The 20,260-nt window shown below is 42.3% G+C and overlaps 1 protein-coding gene and 2 long non-coding RNA genes across 4 annotated transcripts; 1 reads left to right on the top strand and 2 right to left on the bottom strand.

Moving 5' to 3' along the window:
• Window positions 1–2,972: 2,972 nt before the first annotated feature.
• Window positions 2,973–6,412, bottom strand: LOC144514406 (uncharacterized). 2 transcript variants are annotated; one of them, XR_013501361.1, is made up of 4 exons: window positions 6,074–6,412; window positions 5,921–5,994; window positions 4,371–4,704; window positions 2,973–3,249 (listed from the first exon to the last, which is right to left on the bottom strand). It is a non-coding gene; the product is annotated as an uncharacterized LOC144514406 (long non-coding RNA). The 2 variants fall into 2 exon arrangements; XR_013501362.1 differs by lacking the exon at window positions 4,371–4,704.
• On the top strand, window positions 5,917–9,171 carry LOC144514407 (uncharacterized). Its single transcript, XR_013501363.1, has 3 exons — window positions 5,917–6,084; window positions 8,031–8,358; window positions 9,047–9,171. It is a non-coding gene; the product is annotated as an uncharacterized LOC144514407 (long non-coding RNA).
• atp6ap1a (ATPase H+ transporting accessory protein 1a) lies at window positions 7,008–20,167 on the bottom strand. Its single transcript, XM_078245530.1, has 11 exons — window positions 20,024–20,167; window positions 18,789–18,915; window positions 18,567–18,641; window positions 18,288–18,481; window positions 14,726–14,766; window positions 14,286–14,371; window positions 13,868–14,014; window positions 13,143–13,300; window positions 9,520–9,570; window positions 9,165–9,402; window positions 7,008–8,344 (listed from the first exon to the last, which is right to left on the bottom strand). The coding sequence occupies exons 1-11, from the start codon at window positions 20,152–20,154 to the stop codon at window positions 8,135–8,137; spliced, it is 1,458 nt and encodes a 485-aa protein (XP_078101656.1). The 5' UTR covers window positions 20,155–20,167; the 3' UTR covers window positions 7,008–8,134.
• Window positions 20,168–20,260: the final 93 nt, after the last annotated feature.

The raw sequence follows: 20,260 nt of genomic DNA, 5'->3' as shown, positions 1-20,260 counted from the left end.
CCCCAGGTAATAGTGCAAAATACTCCTACTCCAACCACTAGAGAGGTGACACAGGAACAACCTTCTGAGGGGACACAGGAACAGCAGCAGATCCCAGAGGATACGGAGCTGATCTCTCTATATGCAGACCCTCTCCCAGCTGTTCCCACTCCCACCCCCACCCCCACCCCCCCTCTCCTCTTCCCCTCTCCTCCTCCCCTCCTCCTTCTCTCCCTCCTTCTGTTCTAGACCTCTCTTTTTCTCTCTCTTCCCCTGTTCCCTCCTCTTTCTCCCCCCACCTCTCCTCCCCTTTCCCCCAGCTCACCTCAGTCCCTCTCGCCGGTGTTTGCAGTCTTGGAGACACCACAGCAGCAGAGGCCTCCACGCAGACTTCCAATCCTGCAAAAACCAAAAAATACAGAGGGAGCCACATCATCTACCCCTGCATATAACACTAGGATAAGACTGGGCCCCTTACCTAAATCTCAGGTACAGAGCACACTCTCTTTTGCACCTCCCACAACATCGAAATCCACCGGCCTCAACAACTCCCCCAGAACAGGCCTTTCAGACATGAACAGACCAACCAAAAGGGATCTGTTTGGTCACTGGAGGCCAAGAAGAGATGGCTCATTATAGGTGACTCTAACCTCTCCAAAATGCCATCCTTTCCCCCAAGACCACATCCAGGTTGACAGCTTTCCAGGGGCTAATTTTGCACATGCTGAGGCCCTGTTGGCCAAAAACACCAGTCTCCACGACGGTTAAAATGACAATTCTTTCCTTTGGCATCAACAGCAGGTCTCAAAACCCTCTCACTGTCACCATCCCACAGCTGAATAAAGCTGTCAAAATGGCTAAAATAGCCTTCCCCGAGTCACATATCTTTGTGCCCGAAATCAACTTTTCCAGATCACTCCCGAGCAATGAGCAGGCCAACCTGGGGACTCTGAATGACTACATTCAGGCCAGCCACTGCTCCATCCCACAACTCACCAGAAGCAGCTTTTCCCTGGAGAAGGACCTCATCCACTGGTCCAAGCAGACTGGTGAAAACATGCTGCAACACTGGATCGAGCATTTAAACAAGGAATCCCTGTGAGTAATGTGAATGAAACAGGGTATAAAACTGTGATTAACCTGTGTGAATCCTTCCAGCTGACAGCAGCACAGACTTTATTGTTAAACAAAGGGTTAACCTTCATTCCTTCCCTTCACAGGCCTGGTCATAAGTGTCTTAAAGATCAAACCAGAATGGATTTACAAAATTACCACAGAAAATTGAAACTATCTGTCTACTATGATAACAAACCTGATTCTGTACATTTACCTTTCATCCCCAAATCCACTTGGGTTCCCTCTGCTGCACAGCTCCCACCTGAAGTTACAAAATTAACACAATCAGATATTGAATATTTTCAAAAGCACCACAAAATAGGGTGGAATAAACCAAACCTAAATAAATTTGAAACTGAGGCACTCCATCAATTGAGTGAAAATAATGAGATTGTCATCAAACCTGCAGACAAAGGGAGCTCAGTGGTACTCATGGACAGAAAAGATTATCTGTGGGAGGGATATAGACAATTAAATGACAAGAATTATTATACCAAGTTAAATGAACCCATATACAAAGATACCATACCTCTAGTTAACAAGATCCTTTTATCATTATATAATAAGAAATTTATCAATCACAAACAAAACACTTACCTCCAGGGAAATAAGGAACCCAGAATGCGTCGATTTTTATCTTCTTCCCAAGATTCATAAGAAAAAGGAGGCTTGGAGCCTGCCATTCTGCATCCCTCCGGGACGTCCCATTGTCTCAGACTGTGAGAGCGAGACGTACTTCACAGCAGAATTCATAGATTATTATTTAAATCTCCTTTCGACACTACACCCAAGTTATATAAAAGACACTTATGATTTTGTGGAGAAAATTAGGAGCATTGTAGTACCACCATCAGCCTTTCTTTTCTTTTCTCCCTTGATGTTGACAGCCTGTACACCAACATTCAGTCCTCAGAAGGCCTGTTAGCAGTCAAGAACACGTTTTTGAAATACCCAAACAGCAAAAGGCCTGATAAGGAAATCCTCCAATTGCTCGAACTAAATCTTACCAAAAATGATTTTGAGTTTGATGGCCAGTTTTTCCTGCAAATTAGAGGCACAGCGATGGGTAAAAAATTCGCACCCTCGTATGCTAACCTGTTCATGGCAGCCTGGGAGGAAAGCGCTTTGGAATCCTGCCAGAAAAAACCGCTACATTACTTTCGTTATTTGGATGATATTTGGGATCATTCCAAAGAAGAATTTGAACAGTTTATCATTACCTTGAACAATCACAGGCAGTCCATCAAACTAAAATCGACCATTAGTCAGGAATCCATAGATTTCCTAGACACGACGACCTTCAAAGGTGCCGACTTCTCCGCCACACGCAAACTTGATGTCAGAGTTTTTTTCAAAGAGACGGACACGCATGCACTGCTCTTCAGATCCAGCCATCACCCAAAGCACACATTTGCGGGGTTAGTTAAATCTCAATTACTGAGATTCAAAAGAATTTGCACCAGAACAGAGGATTTTAAAGCAGCTGTCAAAGTCCTATTTTCCTCACTACTCACCAGAGGCTACTCCTACACCATGTTGCGTCAGGCGTTGAGAACGTTCACCCGGGTCAAACCAATTTGTCTCGATCCAATTTTGCCAATCATCATAACTTATTCTTCAGAAAATGTCAAACTCGCACAACAATTAAAAAGGAACTTTATTTCTGCTGGAGGTAACGGAGTTTTCCTAAAGGATTACAGGCTGATTGCGGCCTTTAGAAAAAACCACAACCTTAGAGACATTCTGGTCAAAGCCAAACTCAGACCCTTACAGGCACACAGAACCAGGTCACAAGGGGATTTCTTTAGACATTATAGAATGGTGCAAAACCAGAACACCAAAGAAGTTTTTGAAACACAAAGGAACACCACTGTTCATCACAAAAATATTGTTTATTTAATTAGATGCTTGCAATGCACAAAGCAATATGTTGGCGAATCAGGAAACACTATGCTGACTAGATTCACCCAACATAGATATAATATAAATAACCAGAAAAATTTACATATCCCTCTAGTACAACATTTTATTGACCATGGGTGGTGTAGCCTCAGGGCCACCATCCTTGAGTCCAACCCAACCTGGTCAGTGAAGCAGCGGAGGAGAGTCGAAAGGTCCTGGATCACTAGATTGGGCACACATTTACCCAGTGGTCTGAATGAGAGATAGGAGAGTTGGGAATTAGTGTAGGTCCATGGTTTGTGCATTTAATTCTGCTGCCTTCGGCAGCAGAATTCCTTTCTTTCATTCCTAACCAGTTAGATTAATATAGATTAAAAAATAAGTTACTGCAACCCTAGGGTCGTTTTCCATGTAGAAATTACAGAAAAAACAACCAGGAAGTGAGTTTTCGCCCACTTCCGGTTTTCATAGAACCAGCTGATTAGCACGTCGGGATACAGTACACTTACTGTTTTAACTGTAACTTGATTTCAACCCTCTACGACCTTCAAGAAGAACGTTATAGCAATAAAAGCGCTAAGCCACGCCCACAAACGCCTTTAGAGCGATATTTTGACTACTTCTTGTAGTCCTACGGACACGTGACTAACACCATTTGAGGCGTAAGACTTAAAGGTTCAAATGGAACTTTGTTGCAAGTCTCTCAGACCTTTAGAAGGAAAGTTACAACATAAAGTGCTTAAGCCACGCCCACAAACGCTTTAAAAGTCATATTTTCACTTTAAAAATGACTTTTACATCACTTCCCGTCGTCGTACTGAGATAAGACTGACACCGTTGGATTCGGGGGTTCCTGCTCTTCCTTCTGATTTCAACCCTCTACGACCTTCAAAAAGAAAGTTATAGCAATAAAAGCGCTAAGCCACGCCCACAAAAACCTTTAGAGCGATAGTTTGACTACTTCCTGTAGTCCTACGGACACGTGACTAACACCATTTGAGGCGTAAGACTTAAAGGTTCAAATGGAACTTTGTTGCAAGTCTCTCAGACCTTTACTCCTCACTTCCCGTCGTCGTACTGAGATAAGACTGACACCGTTGGATTCGGGGATTCCTGCTCTTCCTTCTGATTTCAACCCTCTACGACCTTCAAAAAGAAAGTTACAGCAATAAAAGCGCTAAGCCACGCCCACAAACGCCTTTAGAGCGATATTTTGACTACTTCCTGTAGTCCTACAGACATGTGACTAACACCATTTGAGGCGTAAGACTTAGTCTCTCAGACCTTTAGAAGGAAAGTTACAGCATAAAGTGCTTTAGCCACGCCCACAAACGCTTTAAAAGTCATATTTCCACTTTAAAAATGACTTTTACCTCACTTCCCGTCGTCGTACTGAGATAAGACTGACACCGTTGGATTCGGGGGTTCCTGCTCTTCCTTCCTGCGCTTCCTTTCTGCATTCTTTTCACACCCCAAAACCTTTTCCAGGTTTTAAGGTTTTAAACCGTGACAAAAGCGACTGTTGCATTTGAAGACATCAGAGGTGCAGTCTGTACACACCAATTCTAATTTGAACAGCGCCTCCTGTAGTTGTGCGGTGTATGGAACACAGGAAGGACTTTGACGAGCTGGCCGGAAGTTCTGGACCTCTGGACCCCTGGGCCTGGCTGACAAAGGTGGTTCTAGCTTGCGCTGTTAACAGACACCCTAGTCGGCCAGGTGGTAAGTTATATTTTTATTATATCAATACTATGTTAAGATCATAACAAACTTAAAATGTTTTTTTAAATACAAAATAGTATAAAATCAACAATGAATTAATTATTCACTTGAGATACGGTAACACTTTTGTGCCAATAATATCATTCTTTAAATATGGTAACACTTGCGTTATAAAATGCAATTTTTCAAACATTTTTTTCCTTTAACATACGGCAATACTTTTGTGCCAAATAATATACTTTTTTCAAACAATTTTCTTAAAATAGATACTAATATACTTCAAACTGCCTATAATCTAGGATAAACTTTGAATTGGCTATAGGACACACTCCAGGGTTTGCTCAACCTTGGTGGGCCGCCCTTGGTTGAGGGTGTATAAAAGGTAATGGCCGAAACACCTGATGATTCCAAGGTTCTCTACTGATGATGTGTCCTACAATTTAGCATTCAATTGTACTGATAATATAAAATTTAAAAAGCAAAGACATTCCCAACTCAACTTTAACAAAATAGGACACAAAATAGGAAACAAAGTAGGAACTTACGGTTTATGCACGTCTCAACTTTATAACCAGTCTCTATTATAATCAGTCCGAACACCCCTCCTTCCCTCCCCCATCCCCATCTGTCTCTGTCTCTGTCTCTCTCTCTCGCTGTCTCTCTCTCTCTCTCGCGCTCACTGCCCTCGGCGAAGGGCTCCTGATGATGCATACTCTTTCTCTCCACACCTCCTCTAGACAGAGGGATGGGTCTTCCTCTTTCCCCCCTCTCACCCCACCATCCCTTTCCTCCAGCAGGAAGACCTCACCTCTCTCCTTTTCTCTATCCCTCGTTTGGACAAAGGATTCACCGCTTTTTATTCATTGGGTACAGCAGTCTTTAGAGGGGGAAACTCTGAGTGACATGCGGCGGCCCGTGCACACAGTTAATCTCCATTTCAACCACGTAGTCGTCGGACGCGTGGGGAGGCTTCTGGGATCCGAACACACCTAACCCTAACCACCCCTAACCCTATCTCTCTACATGCAGACCCTCTCCCAGCTGTTCCCCCTCCCTCCCACCCCCCCCTCTCCTCTTCTTCTCTCCTTCTCCCCCCCTCCCTCTTCTCCCCCTCCTTCTGTTCTAGACCTCTCTTTTTCGCTCTCTTCCCCTGTTCCCTCCTCTTTCCCTCCCACCTCTCCTCCCCTTTCCCCCAGCTCACCTCAGTCCCTCTCGCCGGTGATTGAAGTCTTGGAGACACCACAGCAGCAGAGGCCTCCACGCAGACTTCCAATCCTGCAAAAGCCAAAAATTACAGAGGGAACCACATCGTCTACCCCTGGACATAACACTAGGATAAGGCTGGGCCCCTTACCTAAATCTCAGGTACAGAGCACACTCTCTTTTGCACCTCCCACAACATAAACTCAAATCAATCAAAACGAGCTGGCTAACGGCAACCGTTAGCTCGTAGCGTTAGCATGCTAACACTAATGCTAACGCTAGCATGCTACCTCGTTCTCAATAGCAAAGCACTGCTACAACACACACAAGTTCACCATAATCTCCAAAAGAACTACTTCCATGTGCGCCCTCATTTAAAAGTCTCCCAGCTAATCCTGCCTTGTAACTGACTGAAGGTGGAGAAACAGCCTCTTGTTTACTGTCTATGGAGCTAGCTAGCTGACATGTTCTACATCTGAGCTACTGAGCATGTGCGAGTGCAATCAAAGATAGTACAGAAAAAGAAAAGAGGTCTCACTCTGTAGCTAAAACAGAGACCAGCTGAAAAGAGGATCTGCAGCAGTGAGAGCTGTGCAGTACAACAATATGGTGTTTTTTGAAAATTAAACCATGTAAACCTATTCTGGTACAACCTTAAAATACAATTATGAACCTGAAAATGAGAATAATATGGGCGCTTTAATGCTACGTCATCCGTGGTGGCCACATGGATTTTTCACACATTCCGTGCCACCACCACATAATGCGCTGTTAACAATTCATGATCATTTCACGGAATTCTGTGCGACCAGGCTACGTAAAGTAGTGGGTCAATGAACATGCTAGAGTTTGTACCTTTTCAGATGACATCAGATCTAGCCATAAACTATACAGAACCCCACTAAGCAATAGTTAAATTAACTCAAACTTTAGCATGCCAGCTTTAATACCATCATCTTTAAAATTGGAATACTTTGGAAGATCTCACAGATACTTTGTATACGAAAGTTAAAGCTAGAAACAAAGACTTGATGTTGTTACCCTTTATTTACTGTTAAAAACTAAATAAAGATAGAAATGAAACCTTAATTTCCACAGATGTTTTATTGGGGGTAACAGCAGCAGCACGACACAGGACTACATTTATATTCACTACAAATCATCAAAATAAACAGAAAAATAATTTCACATTAAGCCTTTTTCAGTCCAGTTCAACATCTGTTGTGGAAAGACTTGAGTAATAAATATGGTGTTGATGTTATGACAGTAAAACAAGTGTAAAAACAGTTACTGAAGTTCATGTTTAACACAAACTGGACATTTCAGACGTTTAATGCTGTACTTTAGTGGTCATTTCATGTCTTGCTTTGCCTTTATAAAAAGGATGATCTAAAATGCCCCTTTTGCTCAAGAATACTGGAGTTACAGAAAATATCATCCCTTCATTTCACTTTTATTCACAGACAAACACAAATGTAAACACATAAGTTTCACCAATAAATAACATTCCTAACTAATTTAAGTTATTTTTTTGTCCCTGTATGTACAATTGTATTCCTTTCATTGGGGGCATTTATCCCCCTGGAAACTAGCTGCAGTTGGTCTTATATGTGTTACAGTTTAGTTTGGGTTAACAACACTTAGCATTGAGTTTCTAACCAACTGGATTTGAAGAAATATTCAGTTTGCTGCACAATAAGAGATTTCTTTTGTTTCTCAAGTTGCAACTGTTTTATTTCACATAGTTGTTGAAACATTGCTATTTAAAAAAAATAGCGATTACAGGAAGTTTAAGCAAAGACATGCACTGTCTGGGAACCATCTTTGTTTGGATGAAAAAACTAATTTGCAATTTGGGAAACAACTGAAAAATCTCTTCAGATGAATATTTTAGGTTAGAAGAGACTTTAAGGATACAGAGCAGCTTTAAGTATTGTTGAACCACTTTCTGGGGAACGGATGCTTCCCACTGTGACTCGAATGCAACGATGAAATACAAAAATGTGCTACCTGGTAATGAGATTCTTCAGTCTCAGTTTTTTTTAAGTATAAATATGCAGCGATGACTAAACCTTCACTCTGACACCACTAATTATTCTGTCTAACAGCCAGCTACAGATGAACAGGAAGTGGGATGTAAAGGAAGCAGTTGCAGTAAGATAAGCACTGGAGGGACAGAAAGGAGGAAAGATGGAAAGTGAAGTGAGATGTGTTACTCTGTTTGGGGCACAGAGATGGCCGGGCCCTTGGGGTCATCGAAGCGGTCCATAGTGCGGAGCTGCATGATCATGTGCAGGCCGTAGGTGAGCACCAGGACCATGAGCAGACTGGTCATCAGACCCATCCAGATCCCAGGAGAGAAAAAGCCTGCACAGTCACTGGCATACGAGAACTCGCTGCCGCTCAAGTTAAAACCCTGGATCTGTGGAGCGAAAGGTGAAACATTGTCACCATTATGCTCATTACATTTGTTCTAAGTTCACAGCATCATGACCACATGCATCAACAGTTGAATCCACTTCATCATCTTTTACTTTCATTAACCTACCAGTTCGGCAAATCACCTGAAAAACTGTAACTAACAGCTTACCAATGACAAAGTTTGACTGCCAGACCTTTTAAATATCTATATATTATTTATATGCATCATTTATTCAATGTGATTATCCAACTGCCTCTGTTTTACATAAACATCTCTGCCATCTGTCAGAGCAGAGTGTACAGCGGCTGATTGACAGTAACTAACCTTAACTAAATTAAAGTCTGCAGACTGTTTGATGGACAGCTACCGTCTCCAGTCAAATCGTCCAGGGTTAGGGTGGAATCCAAAAATGATATAATATGGTTCAGGTTATACACGCATTATAAGAGCTATTCATAATCTCTATAGTTGATTATTTGTTCCAATAATCAATAGATTATTTAAGTTCCATCCCTTTTAATGAGCTGAAAGTGCTGATTACCTTTGGACAAAGCCAGGCTAGCCATCTTTATGCTAAGCTAAGTTTAACAACTCCTGTCTCAGATTCAACTCAAAATGCATTAATCTGAAGGAGGCAATCTAAGAAGTATTTTGGCTTTAAGAATAAAAATCAAACTTCCTTTTATTTATTTTTTCATGCAGCTCTGCCACATTGGAATAATAAATATCAATATTCCAGGACAAGTGCATTTCCCAACAGTAAGACACTTTGACAGCAGTAGAGAATGCAATTATCAAGCAAAAAAAGTCCCTCTCCCACCTGGAAGTCTTTGAACGAGACCCTCCACTGATTGGCTGGGTCTTTGGAGGAGCGAGGGACGAGCAGCGGCCACCGGAAGCTGGTGACGGACTCACAGCGGTACGAGTACTCAGCCGGGGCGTATACGTTTCTGCTGCCATTAAACGTGGCTTTTGTCCCATCGTACTCCAGCTCCACAGCATCTAGAGTGAACCAGCGGCGGGCAGACACCTTGTAGAGACGCTGACTCATCGCAAAGCTACACACACACACACACACACGGAAGGTTAGATTGATCCTTTGTGTTACTGAATTAAAGTGTTAAAGGTTAAAAAGGTGTGTGTGTTTGTGTGTTCTCAACGTTGTGCAGACTCACATCAGTTTGAAGCTGCGGTGGCCGAGGACGTTCTCATAATTAAGAACCAACCTGCAAAGAACAAATAATAAAATCAGAGAAGATACGAACAATTTGGGATTTCATTTTAAAAACATTTCATATCTAACTATAAAGCCAGGAATCTCTAATCTGTGTCTGTGTGTCATTGGCATATTTCGAGAACCTTTCCTCCGATCTCCATCACAGTTGGCCGGTGTAATTCTGGACACTAAAGGACATGCTGTGTTGAATTTGGTGCAGTTTGACACACCACAAGGTAAATATTAAAGTGCTCATATTATGCTTTTTGGCTTTTTCCATTTCCTTTATTGTGTTATATATCTTTTTTGTGCACATTATAGGTTTACAAAGTGAAAAAGCCCAAAGTCCACCCCAAAGGGACTTACCATCTCCAACAGAAAACACTGTTCAAACTGCTCCAAACAGCTCTATTGTAGTCCACACACACACAACACACAGACACACACGATGGATGCAGGAAAAACTGGAGCTGAGATGACACGATGACCTAAATTGAGGAGAGCTACGCTCGTTATTGTAGGTGCAATGATAAGTTAAAGTCCAATAAGTCCTTTATCAAACCGTATGAATGTGTCCCAGGCCAGGTTAGGAAATTAACTAACAATGTAAAGATCAACAAGCCACTGACACACATGTTCAGATTTGATTAATTCAATAAATTTGTATTTTTTGTCTTAAATCCACCATCCATTTTCATATTATACCAACATTTGCAGCATCCTGAGCCTTTTGGTAAGGTTCCTAGGAAATCTCAGCCCAGAGTAGTTTTATTTTCCCCAAAACAAGTTTTTTTTTTATTTTTAAAGAACTATACAAACAAACTTTTTTTGCAACTTTCACTGTCTCCTGCAACTTCATTGCAACAAACATACAAAAGACATCACAACTTTTATCGCAATTTTTTACAAAAGCTCCCACGAAATCAGGCATTTTGGGCCGCAACAATCTCAAAAAAAAAGGCCGCGAAATCCTGGAGGGACTGCTAGCTACTGCGCATGTGTGACTCCCAACAAAGATGGAACAGAAGTGAGATGCCTCACTCTGTAGCTAAAACAGAGAGTTCAACACACAGGGTGAAAAGAGGAGCTGCAGGAATGTGTAGTATAACAAAAATATGGAGTTTTTTGAAAATGAAACCATGTAAATCTATTCTGGTACAACCTCTAAATACAATTATGAACCTGAAAATGAGCATAATATGAGCACTCTAAGATGACCCTCCCACTCGGTAGTGGGCTTTCGGGTATTTTTCCCTGCAGCTGGTTAGGAGGCAGTTTAAGTGGAAGGAAGACGAGCCACACCTGAGTCCACTATGCTTGATTGCCTTCTGACTCTATATCTATATCTATCTATGGATATTTTGTCCACACAGGCAGCATGGTTGGTTTTGGGTTTGGGTTGTCTATTGGGTTCTGTTCTGTTTTCTACACACTTACACGCATGCACTCTCTACACCACTGATACTACTGAATACATGTTGTATCCTATTTTTAAGTTATATTTAATTTGGGTTAAATAAATTGGTTTTAATTTAATCAACTATGTGTGGTCTCCCTCATTTTGTCGAACTATAAACTGGTTCATGATAATATTAAACTTCTGTGCAGCAGTGGATTCATGGCTCTGCGGCAAACTGACTTGAGCATGTCTTCGCCTGTCGGTCTTCTGCAGTTCTAAGTCTTCTGTGTGGGAGAGGACAGTCAAAGATGTTTTCCATATCGGTCCAATATCTGGTACACGCACAAATGTTTGCTTCCAGTGAAAAAGAGATCATCAGCTCGATGAACATTTACTGAAGTACACGGTAGGGCTGAACGATTTTGGAAAATAATCTAATTGCGATGTTTTTCACCAATATTGTGATTGTGATTTGAATTGAATTGAATATACGATTATTTTTTAAGCTCTTTGTCTTCGGTATTATTCAACAAAGACAAGCAACAAATCATTGTATAGTATGAACAAAACAAGATTAGATAGATTAAACAAACTGTTCTTTCCTGGAGGCCAGGGGTCTCATTTCTAAAACTGTGCGTAGGATCCTTACTATAAGTGTACGTACGCCCAAAAGCCCAAAATGGCGTATGCCAAAAAAAATACATTTTTATAAAACCGTGTGTATGCACACCTGTAAGCAATGTTCCCTTTATAAATTAAATTACCTACAAGTGTGCGTACGTGGATCAGCCTCTTATCCCGCCCTGTACACGCCCATTTTTAACCATAAATAATCAATGCAAAGCACCTCGTGAATGTTGATCAGTATATGAATGACCCTGGCAGTTGTTACACTGAATCATGACGACTGGCGGAGGAAAAAGCAAAAAAACTTCTCAGATGTTCAGGAATTGCTGCAAATTGAATTATAATTTTGGCCTGTTCTTGCACAGTGTAGGGAAACCTTATCTATAACTACATGTATTAATAATGCGTCCAAAACAGCGGCACTCGGGGACAGCTTCGATATAGCAGACATATATAATAAGATTTAACAGAACTATATATTGTATCCAAACAAGCCTTAGTGATAAAGTTGAAGATTATATATAATATTTATTAAAAAAAAAACACTGTCATCATGCTGTCTGACATTTCCCTCTGGAAACAGCCAGTTCCCCCCAGAGTGGCGAGGACCTGTATTTGGACCAGGATGGCACGGTTCCGGCGCGTTGCCCTCTCTACTGGACCCAGTTCAGTACAGAGATCCAAGAGCTCAGCTTTAGGGAATCTAAATCAGCATATGAGCCAGTCATCATCATCATGGTCCCTGAAGTCTCTTTTTCTCCTGATTCTTCCATTAGCGTAGTCCTCTTGCAGGGCCAGCAGGGCCATCATGCAGCATTACACACAGGGGGGGTCACCGCAGTATTTATATATTTACAACAATTTGTGATTGTTAACACCTTGCCAACACAGCATCAACTAGTGGTACCCCCCACCCCGAGATATGATTTGAAGACGAAAGAGTCTAATAGGCAAACACTTTTCTTCATGCAGGTTTTGTCACAAACAATATTAAACTTTGGACTGATAACGAGGACATTAAGGGTAACGATTGCACGAGAGCTTAACGGCTGTATTTACAGACTTTGACATTTGATGATATAGGCACAGTATTAAAGACATATTTAGTTATTTAAACTGTGTTCTGCAGTTATCCAATACTAGGGTATTTGATGCTATCCTGTATTCCATGGAGTCGGGCCGTCTCCTCCTCCTGCGCTCCGTAGCGGACAATGGGAAGTGGCATACGCACATTTTCAGCCCCGTTTTGTGCGTATGCCACGTTTATAAATAAGACCCCTGGCCTGTATGTGATGATGAAATTAGGTGATGCATGAATTTATATGAATCTTTTATTGAACTACTTCAGTCACAGTAGTATATTGAGCACTGACCAAGCCTGGTGTAAACACGTCTGTCTCTGTCTGTGTGTGTGTGTGTGTGTGTGTGTGTGTGTGTCTGTGTGTCTGTGTGTCTGTGTGTGTCTGTGTGTGTCTGTGTGTGTCTAAGGTTTGGGCCTAATAATCTCTGCTGGTGAATCCTAAAGTATATGAAAGCATATGAAAAGCATGAAGTACCTGGCTCTGGTTTTGTCGCAGCTGGAGCCGTGCAGTTTGGGGCTGACGCCCTCCCCGAAGGTGGAGGGCGTGAGGTCGTGTTCCTCCCAGCGTCCGCTGCGAAGGATGGACACGGACAGACTTCTGGCCCACAGCAAGACGCAGGTGTCGTCCCCCTCCTGGACATAGGTAAGAAGACAGCATTGTTTCTTTCTTATTAAATCTTATAAAAGACCAAAACCAACGTGTTAGTCCGTCTCTCAACACTGCCTGCCTGACTTCCTGCCTGACTTCTCCAACAGCTGTCTGGGCCACCTTCAGACAACACGTAGCAACCCGATTATTTAAACTGTAACAGGGGGTGTAGAACACCCTGCTGTAAGCTCTCTGCCTTTTTAGCACCACGAGTTTACAGACACGTCTCTGCTGATTGGCTATCAGCTGGAACAGCTGGATTTCAGAACAGACTTTAGGAAGAAAATGGAGATGACAGAGCAAAAGTCAGATAAAGTTCAAAGTGTGTTCATGGAGATGAAGGGACCCAGTTGAATCACTCACAGAACACCATTTTAGCAGTGTTGGCATAGTTAGCATCACTGTTAGCAGTGTAGCATTGTTAGCAGTGTTAGCAGATAAACTCAGTGCTGGTTGAGTCTGTGTTTGGGATTTGATGACAGAAAGAAGAACCAAGGAAATCTCCAGACTCTTTTAAGACTAATAAAACAGAAGACGTTAAGTGGTTCCACCTTAAACTCCACGGGAGCGTAGATCTGAGCCTTCTCCTTCATCTTCCGCTGCCTCTCCCGTTCTCTCTCCCTCTCCCGATGTCCTCGGGCCTGCAGGAGGGAGCGTCCTCCACCCAGACTGCTGTCCATCGAGAGAGACACCACCTCCTGAGGACACACAGACAGAGAGACAGACAGAGACACAGACAGAGAGACAGAGAGACAGACACACAGACAGAGAGACACACAGACAGACAGACAGACAGACATACAGACAGAGACACAGATAGAGAGACAGACAGACAGAAAGAAAGAAAGAGAGAGAGATCAGACAGATGGACAGATAGATCAGACAGACAGATCAGAGAGACAGTTAGATCATTAATCATTAAACACCCTCCTGATAAAGATGTGAACATTGCCAGAGACAGAGACTGACCCTGGAGGGCTGCAGCGCCGTGTAGATGGCCGTGTACGGGACAGACTGCGTCGTCATGGTGCTCAACACCTGACCAATCAGCTCGTCTGAAACACAGCAACCAATCAGCTCGTCTGATACACAGCAACCATCTCTGTATATCTGTATCAGTGTCTCTGTATGAAGCTCTCTTATACAGCACATTGTCATGAATCTGTACACGTGTATGTTTTACTTTTTATAATTCTTGTATATTTTCTCATGCACAAATGCAAATGTTTACAGATTATAAATGAACTACACATTGACCATCTTTCAGTAAAACAAATCTTTATCAAATTAAAAACATACACAGAAAAACCTGAATAAAAGAGAGGAGACCAAAAGTAAGTAAAAAAAAGTAATCCTGGATGATTTAACATGTTAACATGAGCTGAGTCATTAAGTTAAAGATGACTCACCGTTTCCACTGAGAATCTCTTTGGCAGACATCAAATCAGAACTGAGAGAGAGAGGAGACAACATGAGAAACTGGGAAGGAAGAGAAGGAAGTTGTTGTACATGTATAACCGGGGGAAACAGTGCCATCTGGTGGTTCACCAGATACACACGATACAGCAGGCAGTTTGTAATGGATTCAGTCTCATATTTGTGCAGTAAAAGTCCAACAAGCATGCGTATTATTAAAAAATCTTTTCTGATTAGAAGTAAAAGTAAAACAATCCAGACATATAAAATATGTTTGCTGACAGGAAACATTGTTTGCATTAAAGTAAAGTTATTATTGGTGTAATTTGATATTTATTATTATAAATTATTTTATATCGTATAAATATTTTATATGAGTCATAATGTGATTAAATTAGCCCGGTGGAAATGATCTTGTGTATATCCCGTATTTGTTTTACAAGTTGAACTGCCAAACTGTCAGAAGTGTCGAACTGAATGAATCTGTTATAATTTATATACTGTATATATAAACATATGAATACATCTGTTTCTGAAGCTTCAGACGTCATCAGTCACGTAGTATTCTTCATTTGACACAAGCTGACACACAAAGTGCAGAAACAGAGTGCTTCACATCTTCACAGCTCTGGGTAGATGCTGTATTTCTATCTTAAGGTGGAGAAAGCCGTCCAGACCTCTCTACTCTCTCTCTCCATGCTTCCTGACCTGTGAGCAGCAGAACCGAGTCCTTTGGTTTTGTGTGTTTCCGTCTTTAAAGCAGCTGAGTTTACCTATCTGAACAAACAGAACGACAGCCAGCGAGCCGCGAGGAGATGAGTGCAGACTCCATCTTTAATCAGTGTTCAGTTATTATTTCCTTCTCTGATTATGTGTCCAGACTCCATCTTTAATCAGTGTTCAGTTATTCTTATCCTCTCTGTTTATGTGTTGTTGAGCTTCAGAGCTTAAAGTAAAAAACAAATCCTGATTAATTTATTTTACACTTCACTGGGCTTGGCGTGGGGCCTAACAGCTACTATGACCCTTTGGAGCACCGTTACTTCTCATCAAGCTGCCACTTCCTCCTAACACATCCTGCTGCTGCAGGCTGCAGCATGATGGAGAAACACAGCAGCAATAACTCTGAATGGAGCTTTTTATTTTCCAAAACTCCCGGACGGCTCGTAGACAAGTCTAAAGCATGGCTACGAGGGGGACAGTAGTCTCACCTGACACGTCTCATGGCTGTCGAGGAGGACAGTAGTCTCACCTGACCCGTCTTACACATGGCCGTCGAGGGAGACAGTAGTCTCACCTGACCCGTCTCATGGCTGTCGAGGAGGACAGTAGTCTCACCTGACCCGTCTTACACATGGCCGTCGAGGGAGACAGTAGTCTCACCTGACCCGTCTTACACATGGCCGTCGAGGGAGACAGTAGTCTCACCTGACACGTCTAATACATGGCCGTCGAGGGGGACAGTAGTCTCACCTGACCCGTCTTACACATGGCCGTCGAGGGAGACAGTAGTCTCACCTGAACCGTCTTACACATGGCCGTCGAGGGAGACCATAGTCTCACCTGACCCGTCTTATACATGGCTGTCGAGGGGGACAGTAGTCTCACCTGACCTGTCTCATGGCTGTCGAGGAGGACAGTAGTCTCACCTGACCCGTCTTACACATGGCCGTCGAGGGAGACAGTAGTCTCACCTGACCCGTCTCATGGCTGTCGAGGAGGACAGTAGTCTCACCTGACCCGTCTCATGGCCGTCGAGGGAGACCATAGTCTCACCTGACCCGTCTTATACATGGCTGTCGAGGGGGACAGTAGTCTCACCTGACCCGTCTTATACATGGCTGTCGAGGGGGACAGTAGTCTCACCTGACCTGTCTCATGGCTGTCGAGGAGGACAGTAGTCTCACCTGACCCGTCTTACACATGGCTGTCGAGGGAGACAGTAGTCTCACCTGACCCGTCTCATGGCTGTCGAGGAGGACAGTAGTCTCACCTGACCCGTCTCATGGCCGTCGAGGGGGGACAGTAGTCTCACCTGACCCGTCTCACACATTTTTCTTTTGTTTATAGTAAATAAATAATTACAAATCTTAAAATCAAATTCATAAAGTCACTTTCTTTGCATTCATTTGATTCCCAGTTAAGATCCTCTGGTAAGAACGGCTTTCATTGTTAATATGGACTTAAACTGTTCTGAAATGCAAAATAATAGAATTTTAATCATGTGATAAAATATGCGATTATTCATGATTAACCACAGAACTTCAGCGATTAATCGCAATTAAAAAAATTTAAAAAAATCATTTGACAGCCCTATTTTTAAGAAGTAAAAGGTTTTGGATCAATTTTAACTTCTTCCAACCATATGTTAAATTAAGAGTCAATGGAGATTTACATATTGCAATAATATCATAATCCTACAATGAATCATTGTGAAAACTAAACTTTCTAGATGTGTTGTTACTTTGGCCAGGTCATCATCAAAAAAGACAATTAGTACATTCATGATTTGTCCATGTTGACATTAGTGGCTTCATGTACATTTATTAAAAACGTTGCATTGTATATCTTTTCATCTATCTAGAGGTCTAGACTCTGGGACAAGGCCGTGATGTTTAACTACCTACCGTGCTGATTCCAAACAGACAGCTTTGTCAAGGAAGTTTGGGCTTCAGATAGCTTTTACACAGTGGCCATTGTTAATGACAAATCATGTTCCGCTATGAACGTGCACACTCGTATTGTTTATATCACAAACACGGTCGGTCAGTGAAGGAGCAGTCGCCATCGTTGCCGGGGTAACATACTCGTATGACAGAGGGCACGGACCAAAGCTTTGTGACTAGTAGCCCTTTCTTACCGCTGCCGCCGTGCAGTGTCTTCCTTCAACATGCGCTACAGAAGCCCCCGGCTCCCTCAGTCTGAGGCACCGTGCTGAACGGTTTCCCGTCTCCTCCATAGACATATATAATATATAGTATATAATATATAAAATATATATAGTATATAATATATAATATATATCTCCTCCCGTCTCCTCTTGTCCTCTATTCATGCCCAGCGCCATTTGTTTTAACTCCTTTCTCAACTAAAGCTGGATCTAAATGCTCCAAGTTTGATCAACTTTGCCTCCATTTTTTTTAGCCGCGTTACAGGTTACCACGGAGACCACACGCACTCTCGCTTTTCAGCAAAGACCCGCCCTATTTTGCATCTGATTGGCTAGAACTTCGAACTTTGGAAGTTCGATGATTGGTTAAATCCAGCGCATCAAAAACAAATCCAACGTGGACTTTTAAATTTATTGATTTTTTTAAAATAGTCATATGCCAGAAATCAAGCACCAGGCCCGAGTACTTTAAGCCCTGCGTTAGTTAGAGCTGCGTTCCTCTCATATGATTGGTAGATGAAATCAATTGACTCAAAAATATTAAACCACATGCAAGTTTTTTTGTTTTTTTTCCCTCACGGCCGCACGCCGGGGATCCGGCAGGGTGCCGAAATACTTTAAGCCCTGTGAGCTGTAGTTGGGTTAGGGTTATGGTTAGTACGTACCCGCCACCGTACGGCAGCCTGAACACCAGCAGCGCCGGCGAGGACGCGTTGAGTCTCAGCTGGCTCAGAGTCTCAGGGTCCATGTACAGAGGGGACGTCTCCAACTGGTCCTGCAGCTGGCCAATCACAGCGCTGGAGGCCGGCCAGGACACGGACGCTAACACCAGGGGGGAGGATGAGGACATCAGAGCGTCCTGCAGAGACAAAGACGCTTAGTGTTCCTCTGTTTATGATTTTAGAACATTACCTCCAGGTAAGGTTCAGATTATAAAACATTACCTCCAGATTTGGGAAAACGCTGTCCTGTTTGTTTCCAAAAGCTCCTCCGTACAGCGTGAAGTCCTCCACACTCATCTGGGGAGAAACACAAACATACACTCAACAATTAAACCCTAGTGTGTGTGTGTGTGTGTGTGTGTGTGTGTGTGTGTGTGTGTGTGTGTGTGTGTGTGTGTGTGTGTGTGTGTGTGTGTGTGTGTGTGTGTGTGTGTGTGTGTGTACCTTATCCTGCAGGAACAGCACCACGTTCTTTGGGCCGGCCCTCAGAGCTCTCTGCAGGTAACCAGAGAGCTGCTGCGGGCCGACTACGTGACCGGCCGCCGGGGGAGACTGAGCGGGGAGGGAGACCCTGGAGAGGAGATTTAATGATTATATTTTATATATACAGTATATATAAATAATATTCAGATCAGATATTACTGAGTGGGGAGCGAGACCCTGGAGAGGAGATTTAATGATATTATATAGATATATTATATTAGGAGACCTGCTGGGAGAAGGCGATGTTAACGAAGTTTAACTGAGCCTCTCTAACATCTTTCCATACTGTAGTAAAGTCTGTATTTACTGAACAGACTTCCAGGATAAACCATCAGCTGCTGTTTGTGTCCACTAGATGGAGCCGTTGGCTTTTAGAGTTATTTCTGACAGCTTTCCATCACACGGTTGCTTAGTTTGTCTGCTGTCTGTCCCATTCAACAGAAATGAACAAACACAAAACATTATTTTTTAGATTAAAACAGATGTTGACAAAGTTTTCCTTTGGGGACACCATCTAAAGTTGGTAAAAAGGGAATAACTTGCAATATATATTTCAAAATATCACAATAATATCAGACTGTGCCCTGTAACCCTAACCCTAACTTTTATAATATAAAACAATATAATGTAAAATAAAATAATATAATATACAGATAGTCAGACAGTATAAAGCTGCTGTCAGCTGATCTGTCACATTGTTACATTATCTCAGAGGATTACAGGAAATACTCACGTTACATTATCTCAGAGGATTACAGGAAATACTCACGTTATGCTTCCTTCGTTTAATTATTTAAAAACGCTTAAAGGAAGCACCATTTAGTCTGCTTTCTCTGTGTACACAGACCTGGATAAAGGCCTTTATTATTATTATTATTATTATAATATATAATATATATATATATATATATATATATATATATATATATATATATATCATGTAGCATATATGCTATCCTACATGGATATATATTATTATATACATATAATAATATATATCCATGTAGGCCTATGTTTGATGGAGACTGGTATTCCCTGATAGATAGAGTTAGGGTTGTATAAATATATAAATGTATAAATGACTCGCAGCATCCACCGACTCTGACGGTTGGATGAAGGATAGAAGCAGAGCGTAATGAGACATAGGAAATGAATAAATAACACTAATAATAATGACTACATATAACATGACTCACCCCTCACTGGTCCACAGGATCAGCGGAACCTGCTCATCGCAGTTCCCCGGGTTTAAGACGCCGAACCCGGCCAAAAAAAGAACCAAACGCGACGAGAAGCGGCGGAGCTGCAGCGTCCCTGTGGCCGCCATCTTTAATCCTCCGAGCAGTGACGTCATGGGACGAGAGGAAGAAGAAGACGCTGCTCTGCCTCGTTCTCACTCGGATGCATCACATACTAATACATATATACACACA

The sequence above is a fragment of the Sander vitreus genome, unplaced genomic scaffold (assembly GCF_031162955.1).
Source record: "Sander vitreus isolate 19-12246 unplaced genomic scaffold, sanVit1 ctg566_0, whole genome shotgun sequence".
Lineage (NCBI taxonomy): Eukaryota > Metazoa > Chordata > Actinopteri > Perciformes > Percidae > Sander > Sander vitreus.
The sequence above is the reverse complement of the archived record's forward strand: the minus strand, read 5'-3'. Positions and strand labels throughout refer to the sequence as shown.

Bases quoted from the DNA above. Each gene is read 5' to 3' on its own strand.
- atp6ap1a (XM_078245530.1), bottom strand. From the start codon at position 20,154: ATGGCGGCCACAGGGACGCTGCAGCTCCGCCGCTTCTCGTCGCGTTTG. The intron at 14,372-14,725 runs GTGAGTCATCTT...GCTGTGTTTCAG, and splicing joins AGAGATTCTCAGTGGAAACG to ACGAGCTGATTGGTCAGGTG. The intron at 13,301-13,867 runs GTGGAACCACTT...ACCTATGTCCAG, and splicing joins ACGCTCCCGTGGAGTTTAAG to GAGGGGGACGACACCTGCGT.